The 13,508-nt window shown below is 40.3% G+C and overlaps 1 protein-coding gene across 2 annotated transcripts in view; it reads right to left on the reverse strand.

Moving 5' to 3' along the window:
• PTPRN2 (protein tyrosine phosphatase receptor type N2) overlaps positions 1-13,508 on the reverse strand; it is a 2,289,968-nt gene that overhangs the window by 133,174 nt on the left and 2,143,286 nt on the right. For both annotated transcript variants that reach the window (XM_086941498.1, XM_086941499.1), the window contains one exon: positions 4,983-5,130. Coding sequence is in view for 1 of the 2 variants with exons in the window: in XM_086941499.1 (XP_086797625.1) it covers positions 4,983-5,130 (148 nt within the window). In the remaining variant the exon portion in view is untranslated. The remainder of the gene's footprint in view (positions 1-4,982; positions 5,131-13,508) is intronic.

The following is a 13,508-nucleotide window of genomic DNA, read 5'->3' on the forward strand; positions in this document are numbered from 1 at the left end:
TTACATACATTTTTTACATTAGTATTATTATAATACATGTGTTATATTGTTTTGCCTTTCATTTGTGAGGTTTAATGTCTAAACAACTTTTTTTTACATTGTATTAGTAATTTATGATTTAGTAGCTGGTTGTTGGGTTTGAAGCGTAATAGGGGAATAAGGTGGGAAGTTATTTAAATGATAAATTATTATTTTTCATTTTAATTTGTTTATGTTAATAACATAAATATTTGGCAGTTAATTATGAAGTTATTTTAACTGATTGACTGTTATTTTACTTATTTAATAGAATTTTGTGATTTTTATTGCATAATTTTAATTTTTGTAGTTTAACGACTAGTTTGTAATTTAGTGCCAGGTGGTTGAGTTTGTAGGGGAATATGGTGGGAAGTTATGCAATTTCCATAAAAAAATGTATGTTATTTAAATATTTAATTGGTGTTGGACCTGGCCCTTTCTGAGCATCAACCCCAATCAGTTTGCCTACCACCACCCCTTTTTTACTGAATTCATTTTTGTTGGCCTTAGGATTCTGGGCATTGCTAACTGGCTTATCCACAATTGCCATATTTAATTTGCCAATACGTACAAATAAAGTGTACTACATGTGACTTGGGACAGTGAATTAAATGCTACTAGTTAGTCTGCAGTATTGATTGTGCCATCCACTTCAGTAGAATCTAACTTCATGTCTTAGGCCTGGCAAGACTGAGCGTGTGGATGCAGTTTTAAACTGTCATGTCTATCTGTCAAGATAACCCTGTTGCCAGGCCCAAACCTTCCTTTTTAATACATACGTCACCCCTAAGGTAGGTCCTGGACAGCCCCAAGGGCAGGGTGCAGTGTTTTTAAAATGTTGGACATGTACTTTTGAGTTGTACATGTCCTGATAATGAAAAACTCTTACATTTGTTTTTCACTCCTACAAGGCCTACCGGTTAACATTGGGATAACCTTATTACACTTTATAAGTAACATTTACAGCTGGGAAAATACTTTCAAGTTTGGTGTCTCTAGACTCACAATTTTAAATCAGAACTTATGATAAAGTTGGATTCCAAGTTGCAAATCTGAAAATGCCACTTTTAAAAAGTTGCCATATTCTTACTCAAACCCTTCAGTGCTATCTGAATGCACGTCTGGGGTGGGTGATACCTTGGCTTTGTGCATTCTCTCCAGACAGCCACATACAAAGGGAGCTTAACTATGACTGATGGGCCATCCTGGGCAGGATGGGAAGGAGGAGCTGACACTTACATAGGCTATGCTGTTCCCAAAGGGCTGCATACCACCTGGAGCTAGGGCAGGAAGGGCAGGTACTCTGTGCACTTCAAAGGCCTCTCTGTGGATTCACCCTCACTTTAAAGGCACAATTGGGACAAGACAAAAAGTTGATGGACGGAATGCTGAACATTGCCAAGCATTATTCCCCAGTCACAGATCTGGGTTAAATCCATTGTTCTTTTGCTTGCCACACCACTCCAGTTTGGACCAAGTCATGTGCAAATCCGTCTTCCTAGGAATAGTCCAGCCCGTACTGCCAGGTCTAGCCTGCTTGGACGGAAAAACAAGCATCCTGGGACTAGTTTCAGGGTATCACCCCTCATCAGCAAGGCTAGTTTGAATCCAGTTGCATAGCAACCAAGGAACCCAGGTTTGGGTCATACCCTTTCTACTAAGGGTGACTAATAGCAACAGAAAAAGTGATGAACGGAATGCTGAACATTGTCGAGCATTTACCCCCAGTCACAGATCTGGGGTAAATCCATGGATCCTTTGCTCATTACGTCACCCCAGTTTGTACCCAGCCACATGCTAATCAGTCTTGACTCTGCTCCCCATAGGAATAGTCCAGCATGAGTTGCCAGGCATGGTCCTCCCTGGACTGGAAAACAAGCATCCTGGGACCGGTTTCGGGGTATCTCCGCTCAGCAGCCAGGTTAGCTTGAATCCAGTGGCTTAGCAAGAACCGGACCCACGTCTGGGCATACCCTTCCCACTAAGTGTGACGTATAGTAACACAAAACGTTGATGGACGGTATGTTGAACATTGTCAAGCATTCACTCACAGTCACAGATTGGGGCTGCCTACTCCCTGTCGTCCAACCGCCATCATAATCAGTAGTGAATCTAACCCTTCCAAAGTCCATCACTTTCTCTAATTTAGCTTAAGCTGGAATGGTCATAGTAAATTTAACCACTCAAAAGTCCAACACTTTATCTACTATTGCTCAGATCGGAGTGGGAATAGAAGACCTAACCCCTCCAAAGTTCAATACCGTCGCTTGAATATAAAACGGACACCTTTGAAGTCAAACACTTTCGCAAGTGTTCTTTATTTTCAACTTTTGTCACTAATTTATGATTTTATATTTTTTTAAAATATGTTTTTGTATTTACCATTTAATTTTAGTTTTTTATATTTATGCTATTTTTTGTAATAAAGTCTTTTATGTGTCTCTATAATATATGTTTGTTAATTTTTAAGTTATTGCAATTTTGTTTATGAATTTTGAAAAAATGTAAATCGTGTTTTCATACTTTAAAAATAAATGTGCATTCAGTTTGCATTATTAGTTCAAACTAATCTTTTTAAAAATTGACTTTTTTATTTTATTTTCATATGTTTTATTATATGTGTGTTTGTTAGTTTTTGCTTTTAAGTTATTAATGTTTTTAATATAATGTTTGTTACAAATATTTGATTATTGTTTTTATATGTTTGTTAGAGAAAATATATATATTTAACTTTTTTAATTTATATGACTGAATGGAAAGTCTGAATGCTGGTCTTGCTTGATCTTCCTGAGGCCTTTTATACAATAGACATTTCCATTTTATTGTTCCATTTGTTAAGGATAGTGACAGTGGGCAGACTAGCAAGCTAGTAGTTCTAACCCTTACTAAAAGCTAAGTATTAGACTGCAGGGATGGGAGCTTAGCTAAGTTTGCAAATAGGGGACCTGTGTGGTCCTTTAGGGTCCCCATTAGCACCAATTATATTTAACATCTTTGTGGCCCTTTCTTTCCCTTGTTTTGCTATTTGGCTTACTCCGCAAATTAAATTTTCATTACATTACATAACATTAACATTTGGGACATAATAGACACAAGAGCTATCACTAAAATATCAAATCAGCATTACTGGTCAGTTGACCTTTTTTTCAACTTAAAAACGGAGGTCTAGTCTCCTGCAAGTGGAACACCACACCATCATTATTGAATGTTTGCAGTTCAAGGCTTGTAATTTGTTATATGCAAGATCACTCACGTTCCCAATTCACAGGTTACAAATAAGTAAATATAATTAAGTAAGCTTTTGGCTTAGAAACCTTGTTCCTAAATGGATATGTTCTCCACATTGGTAGAATCAAGTGCAAACTGGTAGGCATAACCTTACAGCGTAGTTGGTAAAGCACCCGAATATCTAGAAATATGATTCGTACATAAGTACGCAGAGAGCTCCTGCTGGAATTTAGCTTCTGTGTTGTCTTACTGTTCAAAATAATTAACATAAGGAAAACAGCCTTCACATTTCAAGGATCTCTCAAGTGGAACGTATTACCTATGCCCCTGAGGAAGAAAGATATTTGGGGGGAAAATGTAAAGTGATTTTCTTTGCCTAAGTAGGAAGAAGGAGCAGAGAGAGTAAAGATAATGGGAGAAATTAATGTTCAGAATACGAAACTGTAGGCAATTAGATGCTGGTTGTTACCTACTGTGGTACACCATTTTCTATTCATTTTATATTTCCGTCTGTTCTTATTTCTTTGGAAAGGAGGAAACTTTCCCCACAGAAAATAGACAGATAATTATTGGCTTCTGGATGTGACACAAAATTGGACATAGTGGGAAGAGAGCTATCAGTCAGTTTAAAGAAGGCCCGTTACTTTCCCTGACTCAGGAGTTGGAGCTTTTTTCCTACCACCATGCTGTATTTTACTGTACCTTCATACTGCTTGGCTCCAGATGGCTCCTAGTTACTACTGCTGCTAAGTACCCCATTGTTTTCTTTGCACCACTCAGATAATCAAATATTATTGTAACTGAAGTATTTACGGTGAAGCAGTCCTCCAAATGAGTAAAGTGGCTATCTTATAAAAACTCAAACACTTTAACTGTGAGTGCATCATGAAGAATGGGTTTTGAAACCAGGTGTACTTTTATGCCATTGTTTCATTAAATCTTCAAACTATCTAAGGATAGCTCTGATCTCAATAACAAGCAGCCTTTATTTTCCTTTATTACATTGTTATTCTGTCAAATGTTTAATATGGCTTTTTAAGCTGGTGTATATGGCACAAGTTATAATTTGCTTCGATGAATACCAGAAACTACAGACAGCTTTGATGTGTTCTTTAATCTGTTCACAATGTATACAGCAAATTTGATAAGAATCTTTTAAAGATTCAATGTGAAGCACACATAGGAGGGTGGTAGAGCTTGCAACTGAAGAAAGTGGTTATATCATGACAGATTTTGAAGTTACAATACAAATGAATGATTGTTCTCAAAATGTTTAAGTCCTACCAATAAGCTCAAAACAGTCATAGAATGTCAACCCTTTGGGTGCTCAGGACGGTTCCACGCTGTCATGAGTCATGGGAGGCGTGTGCTCATGACGGCGTGGAGCCGTTATGCCGCTGCTGCTCCGCCCACGCAGCACTAATTCCCCGCCTGTGCGGGTGAATTAATAAGTGGGCGGGGTCATAACGGCTCCACGCCGTAATGAGCACACGTCGCCCGTGACTCATGACGGCGTGGAGCCGTCATAAGTACGGGAGCACCACACCCACCCCCTAGGCCCACTCGCGACACGGAGCAATTCGTGGCGCAGGGAAGGGGTTAAAGAATTGGTAATTTATAAGACCTCCTGTGGATCTTTGGCAACAATAACTCCTAAAATAGTTTTCATTTACAAACCACGTCATTCCACCCCACTCCCTTCACAGCCACAACATTAATTTTAAAATGGCACATACATGTCACCACAGTTTGGGAGCGGTTCCGCTGGATGTTCTCCACCTTGTGTGCGACAGTCATTGCATTGGGCTCTGCCTGATAAGCACAGAGAGCTTCCCACTCCCTTTCCAGGCGGTTTTTGTTCTTCAAATGATCTTCCATGTAAGACTGAAAAAAAGACAAGCAATAATCAAAAACGTCATCTAGGCATGCAGGCTTTGTGTTATTTAGATATGGGCCCTTAGGAACTTATGTACAAGGATTAATTCACAAACTATTGCGTGCACATCGACTGGTTTGTGAATGGTAATGCAATTTGCAATACTGCCTATGTACTAAAGGGGACATCACGAATTTCAAATTTGAAGGGAGCTGTAAAACAACCTACCTCATGATTATTTATGAGGAGGGTTTCGATTTGCGACCTCCAGCAAATGGCTGCAACCCCCTCTAAATGGCCTGCAAGGGACTACCAGGGTGGCATTTACGTTACCAAATTGGAACTAGTCATTAAAGCAGATTTTGTCCCTTAAAGAGACAGGTGGTAATTTAAAAAGGGGGTTCCTGTTTGCGAGGACACTGTGGAACATTGACTCCCCATGACAAGGCTGCCTGACTGGATTTCCAAAGGGAAAGCTGTCTCATTAGGATAGCTTTCCCTTTAAGACTCCTTTACTGTCCCCTCTGAGGTGTCCTGTGACTGAAATTGCAGTTGCAAACCATTGATAAATAGCATTACGGATTGCAATTTCGGAGGGTGGTCTCATTTCATGCCCCTTCTAATTGCAATTGTTAAGAGTTGCAAAATCTCTCTTGCAAGTAAGAAAGGCTTTCCGACTCACAAAAGGGGTTTGGTAAATTACCAAATACCATTTCACAAACAATAGGATTTAGCAAATTACAAGTTATGTAATGGCAAAATGGTTTACCACATCTAAACCTTAGTTACTTACCAAAAACGCAGGACATTAAATGGTTACAAACATTCCCCTTCATGTTTTACATGAAGCTGGGTGTAAAGAGCGCGCTTGCATGTGTGGCCATTTTACATAAATGCACATATGTTATGAAAGTAGCACTTTGAGGTAACATTTGTTGACTTCTAAAATACTGGAGCATTTCATGCTCCTGTATAGTGCAGCAATGGAACTTTCTACATTTTTCTACACTAAAAATAGCAGTGTTTATCAGAATTAGGGTTTGACCACAGTAAATCACATGACGTTATTGCAACCGTTGAAGATGAGAGTTGCACTGACACCGCAAAGAAGCACATAATGTAATGTAATGGTGTCTTGTAAAAGCGCATGTATCACCCCGCCATGGGGTATCTCAGCGCTGTAGACCGCTGGGGTACCCGTCCTGGCTTTTCCTGTGAAATGGTCCCTGCTGGGTATCTTCAAGGTGAAACCAGGCATCCCCGGCGTATGTGGGGGGCCGTTGTGGAGATGAGGCAAGCTAATGCCCATAGTTGCTGAGTGTGATCCCTGGTTAGAGTAGGCACCGAGGCGAGAATTATCGAGTCCACTGATCCTGGTTCACGACCCTGCTGCGTCGGGAATTGAACCCTGGTTCCGGGCTGTCCTCTGCTTCTAGGTCTGCCGCCTCTAACCAGTGAGCCACACCACTCCACAATAATTGTATTGTGAAAAAAGAATGCGTGTCCATTCACACCTGTTTAGAACGAACTTTGCTGAAAACATAATTACAAATGTGTGGAAATTATAAAGATGCGTATTCATTCACAAAATGGTTTATCATTTGAAGGAATACCGCTTATAAAAATGTGTAATTCTTCCCTTTTACATTTCCGCTTTTATTTAAGTACCCGCTTTGGCAAATACCATATTTGAATAAGCTACTACATTCAATTGCCTGGGGGAGTCCCAGAGGCACTTGTCAAAGGTGAGAATGCTGAAATTGCAATCTGTTTCTCCAAATTGTCATTTCTGTGACGTGCTTGTCTTTTGAACTGACATTGTTCGACATTTACACCTTCTGAAGTGAGCAAGAATGTGTCAATGAGATGATGGTCTCTTAGATTTTCTGATAGTACTGCCATAAACTTGACAGGGTTTCTTTCATGGTCTGAAACTTCAAATGACAATAAAGCAGAACAACTGATGTGTTAAAAATAAGTCACAATCGCATTAGTATTTTGCTACTTATATATGCCTGAAACGGACTTAGGGCCTCATTAGGATGGCGGTGAATCCGCATCCTCCAGGCCGACGGAAGCCACCACCGGCCCGGAGGATGCGGATTCACCACCGCGCCCACAGAATACGCCCACAGCCAGATTAGGATGGCAGTGGGATTGCGGTAGGACTAGCGGTGGACGGCAGGTCCGTCCGCCGCTGATCTGCGGGGTGTGGAGGGCCATTTGGTGGCGGTGTCTGCAAGACACCGTCAGCCAAATTAGGATGTGCATCGTCACATGCTTTTCCACGGCGGGCCCCCGGATGTCGGGGGTGGGGGGTGCACATGGGGATGGTACCCCCCAGCATTCACATGCACAAAGCTGCAGGCACCGGGCGGTACCTGCCACTTTGTGCATGTAAATGTTATACATGCATTTTTAACCTTGCGGCGGCTGCTGCTTCAAGCCGCACCCGCCGCAAAGTTAAAGATACAGGATGTGACCGCCAGGGTGGCGGTCACATCCTAATTGCACCGGAGGGACCGCCGCTGCCCCTTCGGACGGTCCCTCCACCTGGGGGGTGGCAGACGGACGCAGGTCCGTCCGCCATCCTAATGCGGCCCTTAATTAGGCTCAGCCCCAGAGGAGTTCTTAGTGCTATTTTGGATATTTGATATATTCTAAGGGGGTGTTGCACTGAGTACAAGTTATCCTAACCTTATCTTGTCTTTCCTCACACATGGGAATCCTCCAAGCTCGAAACCCACTGATGTGTAACTTAAAAAATGATTTCCCCCACCTACATTTATGGCTTGAGCAGAGTTCTGGTGAGATTAAGGGTTGCGTTGACCTGTTTTATTGACTGTCACCGAACATATCCTCAACTTCTCTGTGATTCTGTGAGCTGGACTTTACACCTAACCCCACCTTTAGGCCCACAGATGACAATATAAATATGTGCTTTCTGTTGTTAGTGAGAAATACATAGATTTCTTTTTGCCTTTGTCGATGTGAGAGTAGGGATATATTGCTGTCCCTTTACATGGATTTGCAGATCTCTGATATAGACTCAAAATTATTTGCATAGTCATTTGACTTTGACCCCATTACTGTACAACTTTCCTGAGCATTTCTTCCCAAAGAAGCTAATCAATGCCTTTTAATACCTTGTTGACGTGGTTACACAACATTTATGTTTCTTCCACTGTTAAATTCTGAGTGTAAATAGTATTCTGAAGACGCCTGTAAGCCACCTATGGGGCAAAGAACCCTCCAACAAATAAATGAAACAGTGCTCAAACAGCATAATTCAACAATTTGACATTAGTGTCAAGTCTTGCCTATCAGCAACTAGTAATACAAGATATGCGACTCCAGAAATGTAGTACCTAGAAGGCTTGAAATGTTACTGTTCCTCTGTCTTCACTGCTTCTTTATATCTAAATAATCAATAACTATTCAAATTAATAATTTCTCACCATATGATTAAGATTCTCCTCTTGCCGTTCATGAGCCTGGCTGAGTATGCATTCTGTACCAATTATTTAGTCCTGAAGGTCTAATTTCATTACAAATAGGGCTACTAAAGCAAGCCTTTTTATTGTCACACTTCATGAACGTCATCTCACAAATCAGTAGGACAAGAAATTTATTTTACGGTGCCACAGTATACAGTTCATTTGATTATTGATATATGTGTGGGACCAGAAGTGGCTATTAGCAGAGTAAATCAACCACCTATAATTGGCTCAAAAAGGTAATGGTTAAAACCCTAAAAAGGTCAAAACATGGTGGGTCGGATTACAAAGATGACCACTATGCATTGTTGCACTGACATCTCTGGATTGAAATGATTGTACTGGAGGCGGCCAACTTTGCAGAAACAACTGCATCAAAATCTACACTGATCAATACTGCAAAATGTTATTTTAAGCATTGCTCAGTCAGGGCAAATTTTGATTCAGCACTTGTCAGGTGGTGCAAATGTCAGGGGCAAACTGCACCTACACTGCAGGAGCTAAATTGGTACTGGAAAATAAAATAAAAATACCAGAGAACATCTGCACTAAAAAAAGTACAAGTCCTGGTTGGTAGAGTCGGAGTGAATAGAGAAATGAGCAAACCGGATGAGCCTGATGCTCATTCGTTGATTTCAAATTGTATCTACATCTAGAAAACACCATGGTGTTTTTACATTTCTAGATAATACTGTACTTTAAATAAACACTACTATAAATATCAGCACAGTTGTGCCAGTTCACAGTTGCAGCATGGGGTTTCACTGTATCTTATAGTTGGGGAAATAGACCTTGCAAGAATAACAATGTCAATCAATCTCTGTGCAAATGCATCATTTATTTACATAGAGCCTCAAATAATGATAAAAAGTACTATGCCACAAACTCCTGTATCCATGAAACAAAAATCATCTTTGCAACTCAGACACCAATTCTAAAAATAAATAAAACATTGATTTAGAAGCCAACCCATCAATAAATCAAATATATCACTGGTTTGGATACTCGCCAAAAATATTAACTATCCAACAAAGAGCTGGCACAATCCTCAAGAACATAAATTAGTCACTCAAACCACATGTCTACCTAAACATTCACTTATTTACTATGACTTCCCTATAAGGCTTCTACTTGTTGATAGTGAGACGGTGAAGAGTTTTACTTTTGAATTTTTTGCTCCAGATACCACACCCAGGCTACACATAGCAAAACCTTTCCATTTTGCCAACAGTCGTTGTGTAGTATAAAATGTGTCATGTCCTAATATTAAGGATTGATTTAGAACCCACAGATAATTCACTACCATACCTTTTCAGCAAACAAACTCCGACATATGGAAATCAGTGGGAGAGCACATAGCAACTATCCATTAAATTGCTCAGGGCAAGAAAAACAGAATGCCATTTGTACACTGGCAATGTACAAAATAGGCTGAGAACGACGTGGTGAGCAAAGGAAAGTAACAAAAGCAGTCATCTCTTCTTCGTCGCTAATTAAATAATTCACCCCTTATGGTGAAAACATGACTATCATAAATTCCTAGTGCTTTGAGCTTTCTTGGCTACTCTAAATATGATTAAAAACAAAAGTAAGAGAAAGAAATGTGCATTAAATGCTGCACAAGTGTACATGTGGGCTGTTTTAAATGATCAATAAAGTGCATTTTAATCTAAAATGTACATGCATGCAATGACTAAGGCCCTGATTTAGAGTTTGGTGGAGAGAGTAATTAATCGCAATGACAATGGGGTACCCTTATGCTGAAGCTCAGTCCTCCTGATATGAAGTAAGGGTCGTACAGAGGCTTGGCCATTTGACCTCCTGCCCGTTTTAGAGTGGAGGGTCAAATGGCCAATTTTATCTGTCACAGCCAGGTAAAACCTAGCGGTAAGAGTCAGTGAAAACTGCTAAATGACTCCTGCACCACAGGAGATAGCTCCCATGATGCGGGGGTCATTTGAGTTTTTTTTATTTTCAAAAAGAAAATTCTGCTTTGGAATCTTTAAATTCGAAGTGTGGTTACTCCAAACTCTAAATTACCTGCTAAATAGTTGAGTATCATACTATACATAAAAGTTCTGTTTTGTTTTTCATTAAAGTTCTGCATGTTCATTATTTGCCCTTACCTTTGATCAGTTTGATTTCAAAGTTGTGACTGTAAAAGTCAGTAATCTATTGCCCCAGAATAACTTCTACCTTGGAATTAGATTTCTGTCATTCAAAGCAATCCTAAAAGATCCCAAGGGTGCTCCTAACTCTCTTTTACAGTTATACATTTATAAGAGTATTCAAATTAGCAACATTAAGGTATGAGTATGCTGGAGATAAATTGTGCATGAGCATACAATGTTTTTTACACATTAGAACAATATAATTCCAGTTGGAAAAACACCTTCTCCTGCAGCCTCTTAAATATGGGGGAGGGGCACTAAAAACTATTTTACAGGTTCGTTCACGTTCAGTTTCATTCTGCACCTTGGCATTTTCTGAATATGTGCAACACTTTCTCTAACCATATAAGTGAACACAGTAATAGGCAAATTGCTGTATTTGCACACCAAGTGATATATAAGTGGACAATAATTCTTGTGAATCAGATCCGTATACTTAAATAGGAAATATTTGATTCAAAATGCTTTATATCTAAGGCTTCCAGTTTTCAATTTTTACTGATTTTTACAGAAAACAATCTATTTTCTGTCAGTATTTATTTTTAAAAGCAGTAAAAGTACAGAAAAATGTGCTTCTTGAGACACTCCTTATTGTCCTTGCTAAGCAGATGGACACCAAGTGGATTTTAAAACAAGATGCGATTTCCTTAAATACAGGAATATGTTAACATATATTTGTGTATATGCTAATATTTACCAGTCGGTGTAGTATTTTGTTATATTTGGCTGCATAATTTGTTGAAACGCGACAGGCATCAACGTATGAGTGCATGTTTATCTGCCAAATAAGGATGGAAATATACCATGTTACGACTTCATGTCTTCTCAAAACATAAAATAAATATGGATAGATACCAATAAAATGGTCAAAAAATTAAAAATGGATAAATACAGAGAGAAATGTTAAAAAAATAAATACCATAAAACCAGGAGCCCTATTTATAATCTTAGAATTCATTCAGCTTTGGTCATTGCTTACTTTGTAAAAAAAAGTAAGTGCAAGGGATCTTCTCAGGAGGTCACAGCAGCTTGCACCATCTGGCACTACAAATGGAAATACAAACACAACTACTAACTGTAGGAAACTTGGCTGTTTGCAGATATCCTCCAACTTTTTTGCCCCCATTTGAACTGCTGGATTCTGGTTTTCGACTCTCATAGTGCACTGAATCCTGCTACCGGGCTCCAGTTCATGTTCTCTCCTCTAAAGCGACATGTGTAATTGTCATCCCCAATTGACAAGAGCTTACCTCCCTTGAAGTCCCTGGTAAGTGGTAACTGTTGTACCCAGGACATGGTTGGTAAAGGGGTACTCAGAGCTTGCTGCACCGGTTGTGGCACCCTGAGTGAGCCAAGTAAATTAATGACAGCAGGCCTTCTGTTGCACACTGTGTTCACTGCTTCAAATCGACTTTGTCCTCACCATGTGTGGCAAAGTCCCAGAACTGCTTTTAGTATATGGCAGTCACTCCTAGAGTAGGCCTCTTGAGTCCAGGAGGTATGGTGCGGTATATTAAGAATTTAGACATGTGAGAGCAAGCTTACTTGTCTCTACATTGACCTTACCATTAAAGAGCACTATAAGTGTTAGGCAGTCCATAGTATACCATGGGCAACCCTGGGTGGCTATCCCCCTTATGGTACCAACTAAATATGTCAAGTTTGGTGTTAAATAACTTGCCTTCTCTACCCTGACATGAATATCGTGGCATGGATAGGTTGGCATACACCCACATGGCTACCTGGTTACCGCAGCAGACATGTACTTTGACCTAAACCACTGGATTTGGCCACCTCAGGGGCAGAGTAGCTGTAGGGAGTAGCTGCCCATTGGCTACTAGCTCCCACACCTCTACCTCCTCTATATCCAGGATTAAAGGAACACCCCTGATACCAGAACCTCAGCTCTGATCGAAATACTTCGAGGAAAGATAGTAAGAAGACCGTTTTCACCGACAACAAGACTTTGCCCCTGTCACAGAGGAAGAGAGGGATACTGAATCCCCGTGGCAGCACTGCTTGGAAGGGCATGAGTGACCTTTGTTTGCGGCACAAACTTGGCACTTCCTGGAAATGGGACCATTGTGGGAGCCAGAAGCAGTCTCAGACTCCCATGGACTGGTGGCACCAGTCCCCTGCAAACTGCACGTGAACCGACGGTAGGAGATTTCTTTCAATTATGTGAATTACTTATGTGTCATAATGGCACAGTAAAATTCTTAACACATGTTCCTCCAGTAATCCCTGACTGCTCTTTTCCACACTACTAAGAGTGAGCTAAGTATTATTGATGTTGAATCCAAAGATCATCTTCGAAGTTATGTGATAATATTACATGGTAAGGTCTCACAACCATACCACATAATATTCTACTTTCCTACACAAACCATCAACCTCCTGTGTGACTAGAAGAATTGTGTCTGTTGCATGTATTATTTATTTTACTGTATATTAAATTAACAATGCTGCTGTGCTCCTCTCAAAATTACACAGACAGCGCCACCATGTGGAGGACTATCATTAATGCCTGTGTTGAGAGTGAGGAGTGTGACACAGTGGCCAGAGCGGCTGACTCCGGAGCACGAGGCTCACAGTTGGATCCCGGCACTGACGGCAGCTCAGCATCATGTGACTCTGGGCAGAAGCTCACTTAATCTCCCCGGCGGCCCCCAGCACCTTAAAACCTTAAGGGGGGCTATGGTCACACTTTACAAATAT

Source organism: Lissotriton vulgaris, chromosome 10 (genome assembly GCF_964263255.1).
Source record: "Lissotriton vulgaris chromosome 10, aLisVul1.2, whole genome shotgun sequence".
NCBI classification, from domain to species: domain Eukaryota; kingdom Metazoa; phylum Chordata; class Amphibia; order Caudata; family Salamandridae; genus Lissotriton; species Lissotriton vulgaris.